The following is a 20,284-nucleotide window of genomic DNA, read 5'->3' on the forward strand; positions in this document are numbered from 1 at the left end:
GACGTAGACTCGTCGCCTACCGATGAAGACGAGTCGTTATGGCCGCGACCTTTTTACTCAAGCTCCTCACTTGCTTACTTCCTACTAGCTACTTACAATTGAGCCTCTTCCCTCCACCGCACGGGCTGAAATGGTGAAAAGTCTCCCTCAACGCACGGCGTCGCTATACTGCGTGATTATGCTACGCTCGGAGCGAGTGACGTAGCATTAGCGTTAGCGTAGCCTGCGACGTGGTACTCGCGTTATGTTGTTTGCGTTTTTTACTGCCGTCGGTTGCCCGAACCCGGATTTCAACCGTTCCGTGGTAACAACGTGGCGTTGGCCTGAAAAGCCCAAAAAAGTGCGTCATCGGGACACGTGGAATACATCTACGTGCTATTTACACACCTTTCTGCAAGATCAAGGTCAAGCAAACGTCTAATGACATTGAAACTGAGTAGTCGTAGTCCTCAAAGTGTTGAATTATCTTTTAAAAAGAACTAACAAATGGATTATCTTGAGTAACCGTGTCATGATCTCCAGACATTTTTGAGGGGGGCCATGTCTATTCCATTATATCGAAGAGGGGGCCGACGTAGCTACGCGCCGATATCTCCAAAACTAGGCAGCTAACGGTGTAGCTGGCACTACAGGTGAGAAGACAGAATGTGTATTTTCTTTTCTTTTTCTCATTGTGGCTTCACTTGTATGTATCTGACACCTGGAGACCGTTCGAAAGGGGGAAAGATGGAACCGGAATCCCACCGAGAGAAAAAGAAACTTTTAAAAGCTCCAGGCGCTGAAAATTAAAGTACCTACATGTATTTAAAACGTGCCTGGAGGGGATCTTTTAAGACTGGTTCAGTCTCAACGCTCTAAAACAAACAAAAAAAAACACCTCAAATGAACCCACTGTACGCTGTCTGAACAGCACAAATATGAAATATTTAAAAAAATATGTTTTAAATATGTTACGGGTCAACTTAAGAGCTAAAAAGGAGAGTGAACATTGGACCTAAATTCCTCAGGTGGTCAGAAACATCACCGCAAAGGGATGACGATGACTCCCGTGGTTGTGAAAAGTAATAGAAATATTAAAACAATCTATTTTAATCTTTTTTTAAATATAGAAATGTTCAACTTCCAGCACAAGCCACACCCCCTCAATACAAATGGGTCGACACCAGGGGGGGGGGCTGGAGGAGGCGTTGCACCTGCCGCAACTAAAACCTCTGGCAACTGGAAGAAAAGAAGAAGAAGAAGAAGAAGAAGAAGAAGAAGAAGAAGAAGAAGAAGAAGAAGAAGAAGAAGAAGAAGAAGAAGAAGAAGAAGAAGAACAAGAAGAAGAAGAATAAGAAGAAAAAGAAGAAGAAGAAGAAGAAGAAGAAGAAGAAGAAAAAGAGGCTTCTTTAAAGAAGTGAACGTGGAGCCATTATCTTCTCGGAGTGCTTCCACTTGTAATGCTTCAAGTACAAAGTCTTTTACTTTTCTGAGGAAGTGATACTTCCAGTGTGATGCTATTTTGTGCTCCGGGGGACCCCCCCCCCCCCTCCCCCCCTTGGAAAACCCTCCCCCGGTGGGTCCCCGGACCCTATGCTGGGAACCCCTTCATCACAAATATGTGCACTTTTGTAGCCTCCATTCCTGGAGGTGGCCATGTGCTTCCGGGGTTGTCTCGCCACCAAAAAAAAAACATCAGTCATCACTTCAATTGGTGTGAAACTTTTTTTTTTTTTTTGTATTCTTTCTTTTTTTTTTTTTTTTCCACCTCCTCCTCTCCTCCTTTACCGGAAATAAATAAATAAGCCCGTCTCTCTCAGAGTGTCACGCCACCCCAGATGCCATATTTAGGATCCCAACGTGAAGACATGACAGCGCTGTAAAATGGTGCCCGTGCCGAGATTATAATTAACATTTCCCAACCTACATCACTCTCCCTCCCACTTTCTCCCCTATTCACCCACTCCTGTGCAATAAATAGAGGGGGGGGGGGGAGAAAAAAATGCAAGAAGAAAGGAGAGAAAGGGAGAAGGAAAAGAAAAGGAGGAGGAGAGAGAGAGAGAGAGGGTGACCAAACGGAGGGAGGAGGGAGGGGGAAACGGCGTATGCTTGTATACAACCCCTGATTTCCATTTTTTTTCCCAACTCGTAATGTATTTAATTCAAGTGAAACGTAATCATGACGTGTCGTGTCATTAATCTCCTCGCCGCCTCTCCCGTAAGTACACTGAGTCTTTACTTTCAACATATACACCTTTTATCTCTTCCATTTATCCCGATACATTTTTTTTAATCCACCACTCTGTTGACATGCACACTTTTTATGCGCGTAACACCGGGAGGGAAACATTTAGGAAACATTTACGACACATTTATTGCGACTGTTGTTGCCTCTTTTTTCTTCTTGTTTCTCTCCACGAGCAACACTACGGGGATAATGGCCAATAGAGGAGTTGTGTGTGTGTGTGTGTGTGTGTGCGTGTGTGCGTGTGAGTGATTGGCATGAAGCATGTACGTATGTCTTGTATCTATGTGTGCATGCGCCCCTCCGGAACTCTTTTTTTTCTTCCTTCACGTATGTAAGCCGGCGTTATGTGTGTGTGTGTGTGTGTGTGTGCGTGGTGGCCGACAATGCATGTTAGCCCCGTGACATGACACAATAATAAATAACACTATTATAAATAATAATTCATGTCGTACGGGAAACATTTTTTGGGAATAAGTCGACGCGGAATTTTATTTAAACGCGACTTTAAAAAAAAAAAAAAAATGGTTGCACGAGCACGGGAAAAGTCCGCGGAGCGGTTTAAAGAAGAAAAAAAAGATTCCGTTCTTTAAATTCGCGTAACTTTAAAAGCGAGTTCCGGTCGCGAGCACTTATTTCAATCCACGCGAGGAGAGGGGGGAGAGAGGGGGGGGGGGGGGGGGGGGGGTCGGTGCCGTTACGACCTCTTCTTCTTTTAACCTCTCCGGGAAGAAGAAGAAGAACGAAAAAACACCCCCAAAAAACGACGTTTGCACCCCTTTAAAAAATAATAAAATAAAAAGTATTTTTTGGGGGGCAAGTTCCCGGTGCGTAACGGAGCGGCTCGATGAGCCGCAGACATATTGTCCGGCGGAAAAGTGGATATTTCTTCTTCTTTTTTTTGGTGTGTGTGCGTGTGCGTGTGTGTGTGCGCGCGCGTGTGTGTGTGTGCATGTTGGCGAGTTGATTTCCCCCTAAAAAAAAAAGAAAAGAAGCGTCATTTTCGCGAGGTGGATGCGATTAGCTCGGCTAATTCTTTTGTTGGACACACACACACACACACACACACACACACACGCATTGTGTCGTGCATTGTTTTCCGAGATAAGCGGCGGCGACACTTTCATCTGGGATGTGCGCAAAAGAAACGCATCCTCGCGCCGCAACAGTGTCTTTTTATGACCGTTATAACCGGAACCTTCCGCTACGACGCTTTACTTGTCCTAACGTCACCTCCAGCGTCCACGAGCTCGGGAAAGTAGCATAGCAAAGTGTGGCATGTAGCCGTGTGTGTGTGTGTGTGTGCAAAACGCGTGTTGCCAAATTGTCCTCTGGAAACAGAAGTTACCACGTTTTTCAGCCCCCCCCCCCCCCCCCCCCCAAAAAAAAAGAAACACACGAAACAAAATGAGCGTTTTCTTTTCTTTTTTTTTTTTTTCGGGACTGATGTCGGATTTTTTGGGGGAGCTCGTCAGAGGACTCGAGATGAAATCCATGATGGCACTTTCTTCCTCTCGTCCTCTTCCCCCTCCCTTAATCTTTTGTATAGAAAATGTTAAACAAAATGGAGCAGAGGGGAGAGAGAGAGAGAGAGAGAGAGAGATAGATAGATAGGCTGACATGACACACGCACGCGCCCCCCCCCCCCCCCCCCCCTCCACTTCTCCAAACTACATCCCACTGTTTAGATTTGTCTATTTTCTATTTTCTTCTTCTTGTGCGCGGGGCACCATCTGCTCGCGAGGGTTAATCTCGTTTTTTTTGTAGTGGGGAGGGCTGTGTGTGTGTGTGTGTGTGTTTTATTAGTGCATTGTTTGTTGATGGTTATTTATTTCATTAATGTGCCTCCTAATTGAGATGGCCGCGAGAGAGAGAGAGAGAGAGAAGAGGGGAAAGAGCGAGCCTGCAAATGGTTGCACGTTGTTGACGCGCATCACAGGGGCGAGGAGGACATTCCTCCCCAGATAAGACGTGTCACTCCTGCACGGCGTAGTGATCCTGAAACGGGACTATTTATTTATACTAATGGATTAAAAACAATTAAAAATAATCCACACTTTTGTGTGCACGGTGGAAGGCGGTCGACGTTGCTGCTGCCTCCTCGTCCTGTGAACAGGGCTTTTTTAAAAAAAAAATGTTTTTTTAAAAATGAACCCAAACTACATTTCACCTCGACACACGCATCCCAAAAAAAAAAAAGAATTTTTGAGTGACTTAAATTTTTTTTTTTTGCCACTTAAAAATCTTGTATTCTCGTCGCCCCGGGAAACCGATAAGACAAGCGTCTCCGTGACATTAGAAAACTCCACCTGAGGAGAGTCACCTCTCCACGGTGGGAGGGGGGGGGGGGTCTACTTCTACTACTACTACGTCAGTAACTGACCCCCCCCCCCCTCCCCCCCCCATGTTAGAAAGAGTCTAATGGTTTCTGCCTCATTCAGACTTCTCTTTTGCTTGTTGTGCTCAAGTAGTATCCTCCTCCTCCTCCTCCTCCTCCTCCTCCTCCTCCTCCTCCTCCCCACCTTTGTACGTACTGTACCGGGCTTCGAGGGGGGGAGGGGGGCACACCCCCCCCCCATCCAGGTGGCTCTTGGGGGAAAGGGATTGTATGCGAGGGAGAAAGAGAGAGAGAGAGAGGAGCGCAGCGCCAATCAAGGCGTTCTGATTGATATAATTGGGTCGTTAGTGCGCTGCGGGAGCGGCACCTGCTCGGCCTCGGCGAGGGGAGAAGCTACCGCATTGTGACATTTTAGAGACTGCTGAGAGTTCTGCCGCCTGCCCGGGATTAGTGTGTATTTAGAGCACCGGGGTCTTACTTTAAATAGTACGCCGCTTGTGCCACTTGTGTTGGGGAGTTCGCGGGACCAGTTCCAAACTCTTTTATTTATTTTATTTACCAGGGAGGTGGACAGGTAGGTGGCTCACTTGTCCGCTCGAGTATCGAGGGCCTCGAAAAAAAAACAGAGTCGTAATATACAATATAACATAAAGCGGGTCACGGCATCGGTAGAAAGTGTGTGTGTGTGTGTGTGTGTATGTGTGCTCTATATAGGCAAAAGATATAGAAGCTATGGAGGCGGAGGCTCCAACTGGGTCTGAAACCCTCGTCCACTCGCACCGTTCCCATGTGCATCTGAACATTTCTTCTGAAAATTGGCAATTTAAGCACGCCGCCGCACGCCATGCAGCCGCCATGCAGCCGCCATGCAGCCGCCATGCAGCCGCCATGCAGCCGCCGTCCAGGCCCGACTCACTTTAAACTTCTCTCACGCCCCCCCCTGTTGGTTTTTACAACTGTTTTCTGGCACTTTTCAACTCTTTTATCCCCCATTCGGAGCAGCTAGGAGCAGCTCTTGTCTTCCCCAACGTGGTCACGGGGGAGTTACCCCGTGTCCGACTGCCACGGTGCCCTTGTGCAAGGCACAACCGCTCACGGGTTCCACCCCGAGGTGTGGGATCCAAGTGCCGACGCTTTGTCTGAGCACACAGTCGAGGTGTCACTGAGTTTATTAAGAGAACGCGTGCTCTGCACACATTACCCCGGGCCGAATAAAGACCCGCCTTTCAACGTTTGACATTTGTCTCTGTATATATACACACACACACACATATATATATATATGTGTGTGTGTGTGTGTGTGTGTGTGTGTGTGTGTGTGATGCACATATGCCACCAGGAGGTCAGCCGGGGGCTTGTGGGTAGTCTGCGGTTTGGCTCGAGGGCCCCTTCACAGGACGGTTTTCGGTCCTCCCCCATTTTGGATTTTCTGATTGCGAAATGAACAGTCTGTTCCACCTGTGGGACGCGAGCTCGCCCTCTACTCTCTCTCTCTCTCTCTCTCTCAACCCCCTGCAGGTGATCTTCAGGGTGCACTCACAAGACACATCCAGCGATTTGCTTATGGCATTTGCATGTTCCGAAAGCAACTCTTCTCTTTTCAAAGGCCTCGATCCTGTAAATCCAGAGAGAGACGAGTCAGTCGCTTTAGAGACGTGTTTACGGCCCCCGAGGGGGGGGGGGGGGAGAAGGTAGAGGTCGTGGTGGGGTCAGAAACGGTAAGATAGGACGGCGTGGAGCAGGAGCCTAGCGAAAGAGGAAAGAGCCGAGGACCGAGATTGAACCGTTTCCGATCAAAAATGAAATAAAGGTTTCACTCCGCCGCCGCCGATGAAGGAGGGGAAGCCAGACGAAGTTAGAGTGAGGCAGCGAGTGAAGTGGGGGGGGGGGGGGGGGGGGTGTCAGGGAAAGGTGAAGTCGAGGAAATGAATACCGTCTGTGGGGAAGTTGGCCACGTGACCACGCGATAAAAAAACCCACAGGACCACATGGCGCCGCGCAGAGAGCCGGCGGCCCGAGCTCCCTGCCGGCCCTTCAGCGGCTCATCCTCTCTTTCATAGGACGTCTTTGTTTTGGGTTTTTTTTTTTTTTGTGGTCAAGTCTCTCAAGACGCCCACTTATGCTGGAGAGTTCAAGTTAATGCAGCTGGAAGGAAGGTATCACCTGGGAGGATTTCCCTGACACACACACACACACACACACACACACACAGTGTTCCCTTTACGCCCTCGGGGGCTCCAGGTCGGAGACCTTGGAGGGGCCTATTTTTAGGTCCTCGGAGGAGGTCGTGTGCAACAAACACACACATACTGGCCCAGATAAGAAGACAAAAGTAGATGGTGTGTAACCCCCCCCCCCCCCTCCCTCTAAGGGGTCACAAAATAAATTGAGATGATTAACAAGCTTGGAAAAGAGTAAAATCGCACATTTACGATGCAGAAATTGATGGTTTTTTTCCTCCATCAGATGTTGTTTTTTTTTTGCATTTCTTTTTCTCGTGATGTGCTGCAGCCCTCCATCAATTATGAAGACCATTAACATGAAACAACCTTAAGCGGGGCAAATCACACTCTTAAGAGCCCACAGACTTAATTATGCAAACTGTGACGAGTGGCTTGCAAGTATGTGCTTTTTTTTCTCTTTTTTTTGCTCGGCTATTGAAGGCAAACAAGCCAACAAGGAACGGGCGGCGCGCCCTCGATAAACACGTAACGTCATACTGTTAATGTAAAGCAGAGCAGGTAGAGTACTTCCTGCCCCCCCCCCCCCACACACACACACACACACACACTAAGTGGAAGGTGTTCACACCCTCGCGTTCACAATGATGGTGTGTGGCGTGTACGAACATGCGCTAACTGCCTTCACAATAAGAGCGCTGGATATTTACACAGTGACATCAAAAACCCCCCCACCCAAAAAAAATGAACTTGTCTGAACATATTGTGCTCCTACTCTCCCTCTGCAACTATTTATCCCAGATGTGATGTATGACTCAGCAACCCCCCCCCCCCCCCCCCCCCCCCCACACACACACACACCTCGTACTCGACACACACCTTGTGACAGCTAAAAATATAAAATATATGTATATATATATATATATATATATATGAAGACAGTTGGCACGTTGACCCCCGTCATAAAAACTAATTTCCAGTGAAGTTATCTGAGTGGCCACAAAAGTTACTCTGCAATTACGGTAACGACACCGTCATGGCCGCGTTTAACACAGCTAGGATCTGCTTTTAAGCTGTCATTAGAACGCCTGCACGTACAGTGCACGTACAGTGCACGTACAGTGCACAGTGCACGTACAGTGCACATTTCAGGGTCGGAGGAGGAGGAGGGGTAAAGAAAATCAGTAAAACGAGCAGTTTGAATCCAGTTGAATGTGTTTCTCTTTTCGCATTACTTTACGTACTTCACACCAAGATGTTGGCGGATCTCATCTCCATGACGATCTCTCACGGCAACATTTTTGATTGTTTTAAATGACACAAGTCGACGCGACCTCACACCAGATTCCTCCCTCGGGGTCAAACCGAGCAGAGGTGATGGTGATTTGCATGCGTCGGTAACGAGATTCCTCTCCACCTGGGTTTCACGTGCTTCGCCCGGCTCCACCTGATCCCCCCCACCCCCACCCCCACCCCCACCCCCCTTTTCCTTTTTCCTTTGCACCCGTCGCTCCACCTTTATCTCCTTCTCTCCATCTATCCAAATGTCCTTTTATTGGCGACAGCTCCCGTCACGGTGGAACAAAGCATCGCGATGGTGATATTCATATGATAATGCCATCAGACGCAGATGCATCGAGAGACGCGCCCCCCCCCCCCTCCATTTTTTCCCTGTATCTCCCTCCAGTCTGTCTGGATTGTGTAGTGTGTGTGTGTGTGTGTGTGTGTGTTGACTTTTCAAATGATTTCTGAATCTGTTGTTCTCTCTTCATGTTATGCCCCACTCCGCTCTGATTCCTCTCCCTTCTCTGTTCCAGCATGTCTGCCTCTTCAACCCTATTCTCTCTTTTTTTATTTCTTCCTCCCCGTCAAAACTACGCTGGCAATCTCATTAAATCGTTTTCATTCACGCGGCTTCTGACAATATGTTCTTCTTCTTCTTCTTCTTCTCGCGCTGCCCAGTTTGCAACAGCACTGTTTCTCTCCCTCTCTTTTTCTTTCCCCTCTGTCTGCCTCCTTTCTCCTCTTTTTTTTTTTTTTTTTTTTTTTTTTGCTCTTCGCCATGTTGGCAGGGCCCAATCTACCAGCTGATATCAGCATTCCCTGGCACTCTGCCAACTGGCAACACTGCAGGAGAGAGAGAGAGGGAGGGAGAGAGGGAGAGAATGAAAGAAAATTAGTGAATAATGGACGGAGGGAGGGAGCGAGAGAATGAGAGGGGGATGGGAGGAGTGTGAATCCGGGGGAAAGAAAGACAGAGGGGAGAGAAAGACGGGGTGAGAGAGAACAATAATGGTGGATTAAGACTGTGTGTGTGTGTGTGTGTGTGTGTGTGTCTGTTGTCGGCTGCGTGAGTGTGTGTGTTTATGTGATTGATATGGTGTGATATCCCTGTGAGTCATAGCTGAGCTAAAATGTCAACTGGCTACATGAGAATCTCTTTGTCATCCAGGCTTAGCAAACACACGCACACACACACACACACACACACACACAAAAATGCAACCGATCATACAAACACACATGTGGCCACCAATATGGCCGACACACCTGCGAACACAGATGTTCCATTGTGTTTTCGCCACAATGATCGATGACCTTTTGTGGGCGCCTCCGCTGCTCCTCAACTCCACCGAATGACGGGACGGGGCAGAAAAAACACACAAAAAACAGCCGACGTGCATAAATCCAGTCCAACTGATGCAAAGTGCTGCGCACTCCAAATATGTTGGGTGTGTGCGCTGCCCCCCCCCCCCCCCACCCCAAAAAAAATGCTTGTGTTGTTCAATACGCTGTACATCACACGTTGCATTCGGGCTGACGGCCGCAGTACAGTCGACACGTCTGTTACTTAAACAAGTGGCCGTGACTCAGCAGTGTGCGGGGTCAGAGCACCACACCCAGGTTATAGATTTAACAAACATGTTTAAGTGCATGCATACGTGTGTGTGTGTGTGTGTGTGTGTGTGTGTGTGTATAGAGTCCTGATTTAAGCAAAAAGCTGCTACTGTACGAGTGCACAGGAAGGGTGTGTGGGGAAGTCAAAACATCGCGCGCCCATCCTGTTTGGGACAGTCCATGTCCTGTGGTGGTGCCCTTAACTCCTCAACACACACACACACACACACACACACACAGAGATACACGCCGATGCACATCCACACTCCGGCTAATCGTCCCATATGTGCCGGCAGTATGCCGGAGTGCACCGTGAACAGGTGCACACCTGTTACACATTGAAGCGCATGCAGCCGCCCGCGCACACTGAAGAGCAGCTGAAGATCAAATGGAGGTTCTACTCTGTGCTTCGCGTCGAACGCATTAAAACACGCGCCAAACGTTGCTGTAATTAGTGTGCGTTCTCTTCTCTGCCATTAAAATGTATCTCTTGAGAATGATTTTTCTTTTTTTTTTTATCCCGTTACCTGCCGTTCATCTCTCAATTTTTTTCAAAACGCATTTACTCCTACATATGTTGCTAATTTAGTAACATAAAGTATTTAGTTAGACAATATCTTTTAGTAATATAATATGCTAAACTGCATTTTTCTTCAATTCAAGATTATATTGCATATAATAACTCCATGTTTAAGTTTCTCATTCATCATTTATTTATTTTTTGCTTGCTTTTGTCCCCAGAAAATTAAAGGAGAAGGCTGCCACAGAAGTGTGTCCCCCGTCAGCCAAGACACTAAAGAATGGCATAACATCACACACACTTCTGGTAATTCTCTACTGATCTCACACACACACACACACACACATACATGAACCTTTTGGGCACACTAATACCATTTGATTATGCCTAAATCTTGGCCATTTTCCACATCTGTCAAGGTTATCATGTTGCAGTTGAAGATAATTTATGCACAACATGCAAATGTAACCTCCCCTCTAGCTTTTTAAAACTCTTCAGTCATCAGCTCCACTCACTGTCTGTCTCCCCTCTTTCTTTCTGTGTCTTTGTAGAGGATGGATTCTCCGCCGGAGTGTGTGTTGTCTCTTTCTTGTGAGCATCCCCAGTCTCCCCCAACGCTGCCATCCCTGGACCACAGCCCCCAGGCGTCGTCACCTCACACACAACTCTCTCTACCTGACAGCCCCATTGTCCTGCCCATTCACAGCCCCGCACTGTCCCCTCGGAGCCTGGACGCCACGCCTTATTTCCCCCTCTCTCCCTTCCCCCTCCACGAGGACAATAACAACAATCACCACGGTGTTGACGAAGAGGATGACGAGGACGGAGTTCCACCGTCCCCGACCCCGGCAGTGGCCCTGTTCCCGGGAGCAGGGGGACAGGAAACCGGATGCGGCCCTTGTTTGGACTCCTCTCCACCAGCCACACCGTTGGCGCCACTGCTCGGGTTCGGAGCCCTGGAGCTGGCCCTCTCATCCGGGCAGAGTGGCAGCTGCAACGATGAGCTAGACCTACAGCTGTTCCAGAAAGATACTGTTACCAGGGCGATACCTGGAGTGGGAGGGGCTTCACCAGGGCCTGCGCTCAGGTTCCCCTGTCATGTGTGCGGAAAGAGATTCAGATTCCAAAGCATTTTGTCTCTTCATGCCCGAGCTCACAGTCTGGACCGAGACCGCCGAGCTTCAGCCCTATACCGGACTGGACTCCCTTCAGCTCCCCTAAAGCAGCACCTCAAAATCCAACAGAACCACAAAGACTTAGTCCAGAATCACCGAGGTCACCCAAACCAGCGTATACTGCCAGGGACACTTATCCAGCATCTTACAGAAGAAGAGGATGTTAATAGTGAGGTCAAAGGTCTAGATGATAGCCTACAGACAGACAAGAACCCAATCTTCTTGCTGGATGACAGCACACCATTGACCCCTCCACTTACAGAGGATCCTGTATCCGTGACGCCTCCCTATTCTTCTACCATCGGGGAGGGTGTGACTACTCCGATAGCGCCTACGTTTCGCTGCCATGCCTGCAAAGGAAAATTCCGCACGGCTTCGGAGTTGGCGCGCCATGTCCGCATTCTCCACAATCCGTATAAATGCACTCTTTGTCCTTTCTCCGCCAGCCAAGAAGAGAGCCTTGCATCTCACTTGCAGGAGTTCCACCCTTCCCCGGAGGTACCTGCTCTGCCACCAGTGTTCAATTCCAGGCCGGTCATTGCGACCCCTGATACTCCTGTGCCCACCCCGACCCATACCCCAGCCCCGGCCCCAAGTACCCCGCAGGTGACGGCAGCAGCAACAGCGTCTGCGTCCCCACCATTGCCAGCATTTCGCTGTGATATTTGTGGACAGCGGTTTACCCAATCTTGGTTCCTGAAGGGACACATGCGAAAGCACAAGGACTCTTTGGACCACAAGTGCCAGGTGTGCGGCCGTGGCTTCAAAGAGCCTTGGTTCCTCAAAAACCACATGAAAGTACATCTCAACAAGCTTGGCCTGAAAGCCGGGCTGGGAACCCTTGGGGGACCAGGAGGTTCAGAGCAGCAAGGCAAAGGCGCTGCTAGTAATCAGTCTCTCAATGCCCTCTATTCAAGCCTCCTTTTGGCCCAGCAAAGAGGTGGTAGAGGTGGACAAGGAAGATCAGATAGGGAATCAGGTGGCAGAATGGGGATGGGCTCAAGCAAGTCAGCCATCCTGGGCTACCTGGGGTTGCCCAGTGATGGCAGTGGGGCTAGCTGCATGGAGAGACTTCAAGCAGTGGCTCAGGTGGCAGAGATGGGAAATGGTGGTGGTGGCTTTGGCGGCTCAGGAGTAGGGGACCCAGGAAGAGGAGGGGGAGCAACTAGAGGAGGGGGCACAGGTGAAACTACTGCATCAATTCCAGAAGGAGGTGACCAGGCAACTTGGTGGCAGCTGGTTGCTCGCAGCCTGGCAGTAGCTCAGCAGCAGCAGCAGCAGCAGCAGCAACAGCAGCAACAGCAGCAGCAACAGCAGCAGCAACAGCAACAGCAGCAGCAGCAGCAGCAGCAGCAGCAGAGGCCCCAACAGCGAGGCCAGCAGCAAAGCCAGCGAGGCCCAGCGAGGAGCTCCGTGATCACAGAGGCCGACCAAGTCAGGGCCTACCTCGGAGGCCTGGATCCAAGAGAAGAGTCCGGCGGAGCAGGAGGGCCGTGGGAATGCCCGGACTGTGGAAAGCTATTCCGCAGCTTGCAGCAGGTGGTGGTCCATGCTCGCGTTCACACTCAGAGGCCCCCGAAAGGAGGTGGCGGCGAAGAGGAAGGGAGCGGCAGCCGTAGAAGGGGGGGCTCCGGAAGAGGAGGCAGCGGCGGTGGTGAAGTGAGACCGGACTCTCAGCTTCACGGTGGCGAATCCCAACAAGCGGGAGAAGTGAGACCGGAATCCAAACTGCACAGTGGTGGATCACAACCAGCAGGGGCAGCTGCCGGGTTTCACTCCGTCATCTCGAGCTTCAAAGGTACAATCACACGCGCCTTTTGCTCTGCCTTGTCTTTTTGGGTTCTTCGTTTTTTGCACGTGTTTTTATTCATTTTATTTTCATTCTGTTTTCTGTTGTAAAGACCCAGCTCTCGTAGGGGCCCTTCACACCCGCGGTTATCTTTACATTTCTCTCCACTTGCAGGAGAAAATGGCTTGACAGCAGTCTCCTCCATACCGTCAGTTCCCACCAGGGAGCGAGTGCGTGGTAGAGGGATAAAAGACTGCCCCTACTGTGGTAAAGCCTTCCGCTCTTCACACCATCTCAAAGTGCACCTGAGAGTTCACACAGGTGAGAAACTGCTGTGAGTTTAACAAACCACCTTTACTTTTTTAGCCTTTTATAAATCCCTGGAAAGGTTTTCATTGAGCATCCTCGCTTCAGCAGCGCTACCTTTTTTCCTTTTTTACACATTCACCCCAGAGAGCTGGCCAGCGCTAATCATAGCCCTCTACTGCAGGCAACCGAGCAGCCCCACTGGAGCAACTCCTGGTTAAGTGCCTTGCTAAAGGGTCTATTAACAGTAGTTTTAGAGGAAAAATCAAGCCACTCCAGGGATTAAATAAGGTTAAATCTTTGTAAAAAGCTCACTTCTCTCACTAGTCAGTAACCTCACCCCAATAAAAGAAAGAAATGTATTTATTAAGATTTTTTTTTGGAAAATAGGACTATTCTTTCTATTAGTTGATTTGAACTCCCCAATTTGTGCAAAATTGATATGGTTTGTTTGAGCTATTTTTGCGTGAACATCAAGAACATAAAATATACGCTCACAGATATCTCCATAATAGCAATTTGGGCTTTAATCTTTTTCTGAGATTCACATTCTCTGATCTCGTCTTTGAAGCAAGTGAATCTGTAATTGTTCTTCTTAAATTGACATCAAATACTTTCTTAATAATTCTGACTGTGGAACAGACACACACAGGGCTATACGACGTACTCGAAACAGGCTTTTTTTCCAAATAACAAAAATGAAAAGAACCTTTTATAATATATTTCTGGTGACTTTATATGAAAATTGGGAACTCTCACAGCACTCACTCACGCTCTTAATTAATTATCCATATTCATAAGCCTTTATCAGCATGAGTCATTGCCATTTTCTTTTTTTTTTTATTATTTGCTTTCTTCGCTTGATGTATTTGATCAAAATTAAGACCCCGTCTTCCAGTTTCTGAGACGCCACCAATCCCCAGGAACTGGGAACTGGAGCACATCCAAGTCTTTCCAGCAAGACGGTGCCCAAAATGCATTCAATGGAATCTATTTAATATTGCCATTATGAATAATTGTCTATAGCTGACAGAACCCATCACATCACAGCTGTATTATTCACGACGGCACACAGCTCTTCTCATCGTGCACTAATGCTTCTCTGTGCCATCGAGTAGTTACCACATGGTCAGTAATTTAAGTGAAGGCATCAAATTGTAATAATACTCTCGATATTATTGCGCTCGGGAGATTATTGCTCCGAGAGACTTCTGTTACATTTGTTCCAGAAACAAAATGTTAATACTCGCGCATGTGCATCTGCAATCGTCAATAGAGCTGTTTTTTTCTTTGTGTGTTCGTTTTTGTTTTTCTTCTTCATGTGAATAAGATAATTTATGCTTTTCATACGTAATGCATTTCCTGCTGATGATATGTCTCCACCATGATGCCCCCCCCCCCCCACCCTCCTCTTGATCTCTCCCAGCAGTGTCATTTTTCAATCAGTGATGAAATACTGCCATCTCCCTTTTAGAATGCATAATTACATCTCTGTTTAAAAGGACCGTACCAGTTATTTTGGGTTACTGTGATCATTTTTAATAAATGCTCTAGTGTTACAGATTTTCTTTCTGACTTTTCAGACAGCCAATGTCTTATAATCATCACTATGATATGAAAAAGTATACATTATATACATTAGCAGGCTTTACAAGCTTGCCCATCACGTGTAAATATTTGTTATATATTTATTATTACCTTATTATTACATTTGGTTTTTACAAAGATGTTTTGCAAAATGGTTTTGCATTAATATAAAGTTAAATAAGCTAAAACATGCAAACTCAGCGGTCTCTTTAAGCCTCGCCTGTAGGTTAGCAGCTACTTAATTAACTAATTAGTTAATACTCAAAACTGTTTCCCCAATCTTGTTTTGTTCCTCTCGTCTTCTTCAGGTGAGAGACCCTACAAATGTCCCCACTGTGACTATGCGGGTACCCAGTCGGGCTCGCTGAAGTACCACCTCCAGCGGCACCACAGGGAGCAACGCAACGCCTTGTCAGCCTCCTCCAATTCCTCCTCCAGTGGTCTCACCTCCACGATCAACAGTCTGACCTCTGCAACCTCCGGACTGGCCAAGCAGCGCCGGTCCCAGCCAAACCACTGCCCTGTCAACCGAGGCCCAACCGACACCCCCGCCTCTCGGCCCAGCCAGCAGTCCTGGCTCCTGGGGCTCCCGGACCAGCGGGACCATCGTAAGACCTTGGCGGCTCTGAGGGATGTCGACTTGGAGACCCAGTACCGATATCTGTCCGGGGTGATGGGGGCCCTTTACCAAGGTGGGATGGAAGGAGGCTGGATCAGGGAGTCTCCCCCACCCAAGGCTCCTAAAGTGTCCCGCCGTAAGCCCCTTACCACCAGCCGGATGGTTCAGCCACCGAATGACAAGGAAGGGCCCGCGCCTTCAACTCACGAGGTGGGTTTTGAACCCCTGGATCTGTCTCGCCGCCCCTCACCTGGCCTCGGAAGCATGGAGGAGGATGGAGGCATGAGCTTAGGGGAGGGAGGAGGCGTTGGCGGTGGGGACGGTGTCGGGGATAGTTCATTAGAGGTCAAACTGAGCCAGTGTTTGTTCTGCCCGTTCCGTACGTCCTCAGCAGAGCTGATGGCCATGCACCTCCAGGTCAACCACACCAGTAAGTCCAGGCGCAAGAGAGCCCCTTCTACCCCCTTGGATGATGAGGGAGCCCCAAGGGCCGCCAAGCCCCGGACGGATCACTCTGATCTCGACTCTCTGACAATATGGAGGCATGTGACCGAGTCCCAGGCACCCCTGGGGGAATGGTCCTCAAAGCAGGCCAAGACCCTGAACGGGCTCTCCGAGGATACACGGGACCATCTGGACGACATCCTCGACCACCCCGACAAGGCTTCAGCGTCCAAGAACGTCAGAGGTGGTCTGGCACTCGAGGGAAAGATGGAGGGGGATGAGGAGGAGCTGGAGGAGGAATTGGAAGAGATCTTGGAGAACAGCAGCCTGGAGGATTCAGAGGACCAGGATCTGAGGATGTCCCTCGCTCTTTCACCAGCCCTGAGCGCCAACCACATGGCGGGAGAGGAAGAAAGGGTCTTCACAGATTAAAATGCTTTGTTCGGGATGACGCCGTTCAAGTCGGGAGGCTCGGGTTCAATGTTTTCAACTGCATTCAACACAGAATTGAAGAAACGGACAAAGGGTTCTTGACTCCAGGGGTTTTGGAAAAGAGCAAGAGAAACATCACAGCTGTTACTTTCCTTCCGACATCATTCGTCTACTTCGGTTTCCGCCGGCGTGGTCATCCGCAAAAATGAACTTCCCGTACAAGAGAGCATCTTTTCAGGATTCTGTAGGCCACTTTGTCCTTTTCTTTTTTTTTCAAGCTTCACTCCAAGAGGATTTTAAAGGTGATCTCCTACGTGATGAATGAAAGGAACGCGTATACGACCTCTTGAGGCATCATTCCACGCGCGCTTTCACTAACGGACTGTTATTTCCAGACTCCCATACTGACGAGGCCGAAGAGATGCTCTCCCGACAGACCACAGGAACGGTTTGAAACCTCCGACTTCCAAGTTCCTCCTCCACCCGCGCAAAGGTGGAGGGAACGTTGAGTCGAGAACGGTTTCGAGCCGCGAACCTCCAGCTATTTGGTATTCATTTTAAGGCGCGAGGTCGCCGTTGCTCTTCCCCTCGACTGTATAGCACTGCCTTGTTTGTCTGAAAAGTGTTTCTACGCGATTGTCCTCAAGAAAAAACAGAAAGAAACGTTCGTAACATTTTATTTTTGTTATTTTTATTTTCAGTTAGTGCCTGTTCACGTGCGTCGTTCGAGAGAGAGTCTCCGGTGCTCCCGCACATAGAGGCCCGCGATAGGTCGTTTCATTTGATCTGAATATATAGTTTTAAAACAATTTAAGTACAGTATATTTGTTCAAAGTGGTTCTAGGGTGTTGTGAATAGTTAAGTTGTAAAAGAAATGCGATGTCGTAGCTCGACGCGAGGCGGCGGATCGTTTTGTGGCTCGGCTCAAGAAAAGAAAACGACGACAAAAAACTAAACAAATCGGTGATATCGATGATGCGATGAAATGGGTCAAAAAGGATGAGCGATATACACGAAGGGGTCAAAGTTAAAAAAAAGAATTCTGTGTTTACAATGGCGCCGAATGTGGTTTGGGGTTGCCGAGGCAACGTAGACCGCGTAGGGGGAAAAAGAACAAAAACTCAAGAGCTGGAGTCTGTTCCAGGGCCGTAGGGGCGTGGCCCCGAGCCCCTTTGGACACAATCAACTGACACGCCCCTTTTTAAAGAGACAGAGACTTGGCAACTGTGTCGTCGTCGTCGTCGTCCCCCCCCCCCCCAAAAAAAAAGGAACGATACAAGGTATGGCGTCTTTTAGACGAGTAGATTCCCCTCTTCTTTTTTTTTTTATTAAGAAAAGAAAAGACAATGGTAGGAGTAATTATTAAAAAACACTAACAAATGCATAGACATCCCAGTAGAATATGTGTAGCTTTTTGTAAAGACGAGAAGAAGAAAAAAGAAAAAAAGAAGCAGACTTTTGTTTATTTTCATTTCAAGATGCTTTACAAGAAAAAGGTTATCAATATAGGTAATATTGATTATAATGTCTGTGAGCTAAGACTAGTTGGAATGTCTATACAGAGCACTGTGCAAGGTTTCAGTTCCCAAAGTAGTTGTTTTTTTTGTTTTCTTTTATCGATAGACCAAATGTTTTTTCCCGATGGAAGTTTGTCACTTTCTGTTTGTTTGTTTTTGTTTATTTTAAACGTGTAAAGCTGCGGCGTCGATAGATTTACCCCATCGATTAGCCAAATAACTGTTAATCAGTCGATCGGCGCATCAAATACCCAACCATCGAACTGGTTGTTAAAGAAAAGTTCATATAAATGAAAACAATCAATCGTGAATATCATGACCACCCCTCCCCCCCCCCCCCCTCCCCCTCCCCCGCACGCTGGTGAACGACCACTCTCTATCTACTGGGACTACTTTTTGATGGGGTATCCTTTACGATTGCAGCCACACCTTTTTTAATGTGCATTAACGTGTTTTAAGTTCCCTTCTTTAGAGCACCTCATGAGTTGTGTGGTCCCTTAGTGGTGTCTCCTTAACAACTACTGTCAATGCCATCGTGCCTTCTGTTTCAAGCACTTCCTGGTGTATTTTGTAAAACTCACCAAAAGCACTTAGCCTATATCTCACTTCCCCTCCTCTTCTCCTTCATCACCTCCTCCCTCAGTCTTTTATCTCGTTTCCTTTACCTCTTGACCCCTCTCTCTCTCTCTGTCTCTCTCTCTGTCTCTCGCCCCTTGGGCCTTAAACCAGGCCACTAGGCCTTATTACAGTCTAGCATGGCTAGACTCTTGAAAGAATGGACTACCTAACCCTTTTTAGACAAGTACAAATCATTGTAGGTGTAGGGTTGGACTACTGTTGGTCTTAATATTAACCCTTTGTAAACCAAAGCCCAAGTCTAAGTGGAATTAATTATGTATTTAATCTCATAAAAAAAGGTGCCAAAACATGTCCGAGGTGACACTAAAGTACGAAACCATTCACTTCTCTCTCTCTTTCTTTAACCCGTCCTCCCTCTCTCTCTCTCTCTCGCTTGCTCTCCCTCCACGTCGCTCTCTCTCTCTCTCGTCCGTAAACTGTCTATCTCTATAGCACCACTTGAAGGTGACGTGTACTATCTGGTATTGAGGCCTTTATTAGATTTTTGATTTCAGTTGGTGTGGTGTTTGTTCGATGCCGTCGAGATGGAGAAATGCTCTTCTTATAATGAAAAAATTATTGTTTTGGCATTATGGTAAAAAAAAAAAAAAAAGACAAAAAAAAGACAAAAAAAGAAGAAAAAACAAACAAACAAGAGAAATGTGTTGTTGAATGTTGTACAGATACACTAGAGCTGTTGTGTGTGTGTGTTTTTATTTTTATTTTCTTATTTTTTTTTAAAGAGAGCACAAACCCGAGTGATGGTCCCCTTGTACTCCTCCCGACGGAAGGCGGGATTAAAAACAGCCTGTCAATCAATCTAAATGTCCTCGGTTGACGACCAATGAAAACAATCCTTTGTGTCCCCATATTTGTTCTCTTTTTGAAGGACTTTGGTCTCTTTTTAATGGATCACCAGAAAGAGCTCGACTGGAAACGGGTGCATCCCCCCCCCCCCCTGTTTTCAAGAAGAGCTCCCACTCAGACATCCCATAACTGAGCAAAATTCAAACTACATTCAAAGTTTACGAAACAAAGTTTTGGAAAAATTGCAAAATTCTCTTATTTTCTTCCAACACGTGTGAAAGATGCACCTTATCTCCTGATCCTGAATCAGATATCTTATCGTCGGGTCACTTAGTGTGCACGCGCTTCTGATTGGTCGGAAATAAAGGGGGGGGGGGGGGCGTCGCCAGGTTTGGGCTCTTGTGTAGTTGACTGCCATTGCAGTGAGGGAAAACTGATCTAACATAGTAGTGACTAATATGACTTTGTGGACAGATAAAAATAAAAATAAAAAAAATATTAGAAATAAATAAACACAAACAAAATAACCCAAGACTCTCTCCCTTTTTTTTCTCCTGTCTTTCTACACCCGATGCCATGATTATGATTACATAAATAAAAAAGAAGGAAGAAAAGTCCCACATGTCTGATAGTATGAATATGTATGCATTGTTTTGGAGAACTTTTTAGAGAAGGGAGCCCTCTTGTGGCTTTGAGGAGAATTGCAGATATTTTGAGGGACCCCCCCCCCCCCCCCCACACTTGAGGTTATGACATTTTTTTTTTAAAGGTGTTAAAAATGGTGGATAACTCCACATTAAAGGAGAGTTTAGAGAATATATCATATATTA

General features: G+C 47.5%; 1 protein-coding gene across 2 annotated transcripts; it reads left to right on the forward strand.

Moving 5' to 3' along the window:
* The first annotated feature begins 2,007 nt into the window (after positions 1-2,007).
* Positions 2,008-17,766, forward strand: znf219 (zinc finger protein 219). Of its 2 annotated transcripts, XM_034556748.1 has the most exons (5): positions 2,008-2,197; positions 10,382-10,466; positions 10,712-13,133; positions 13,299-13,445; positions 15,326-17,766. In XM_034556748.1, exons 3-5 carry the CDS (start codon positions 10,715-10,717, stop codon positions 16,510-16,512), a joined length of 3,753 nt encoding a protein of 1,250 aa, XP_034412639.1. In that variant the 5' UTR covers positions 2,008-2,197; positions 10,382-10,466; positions 10,712-10,714; the 3' UTR covers positions 16,513-17,766. The 2 variants fall into 2 exon arrangements, with proteins under 2 accessions (XP_034412639.1, XP_034412640.1); XM_034556749.1 differs by lacking the exon at positions 13,299-13,445 and having other exon boundaries at positions 2,078-2,197.
* Positions 17,767-20,284: the final 2,518 nt, after the last annotated feature.

This window comes from Cyclopterus lumpus, chromosome 18 (assembly GCF_009769545.1).
Source record: "Cyclopterus lumpus isolate fCycLum1 chromosome 18, fCycLum1.pri, whole genome shotgun sequence".
NCBI classification, from domain to species: Eukaryota; Metazoa; Chordata; class Actinopteri; order Perciformes; family Cyclopteridae; genus Cyclopterus; species Cyclopterus lumpus.

Excerpts from the sequence above, each read along its gene's own strand:
- znf219 (XM_034556748.1), top strand. The coding sequence starts at position 10,715 with ATGGATTCTCCGCCGGAGTGTGTGTTGTCTCTTTCTTGTGAGCATCCC. Across the intron at positions 13,134-13,298 it reads CGTCATCTCGAGCTTCAAAG|GAGAAAATGGCTTGACAGCA; the intron begins GTACAATCACAC and ends CTCCACTTGCAG. Across the intron at positions 13,446-15,325 it reads GCACCTGAGAGTTCACACAG|GTGAGAGACCCTACAAATGT; the intron begins GTGAGAAACTGC and ends CGTCTTCTTCAG.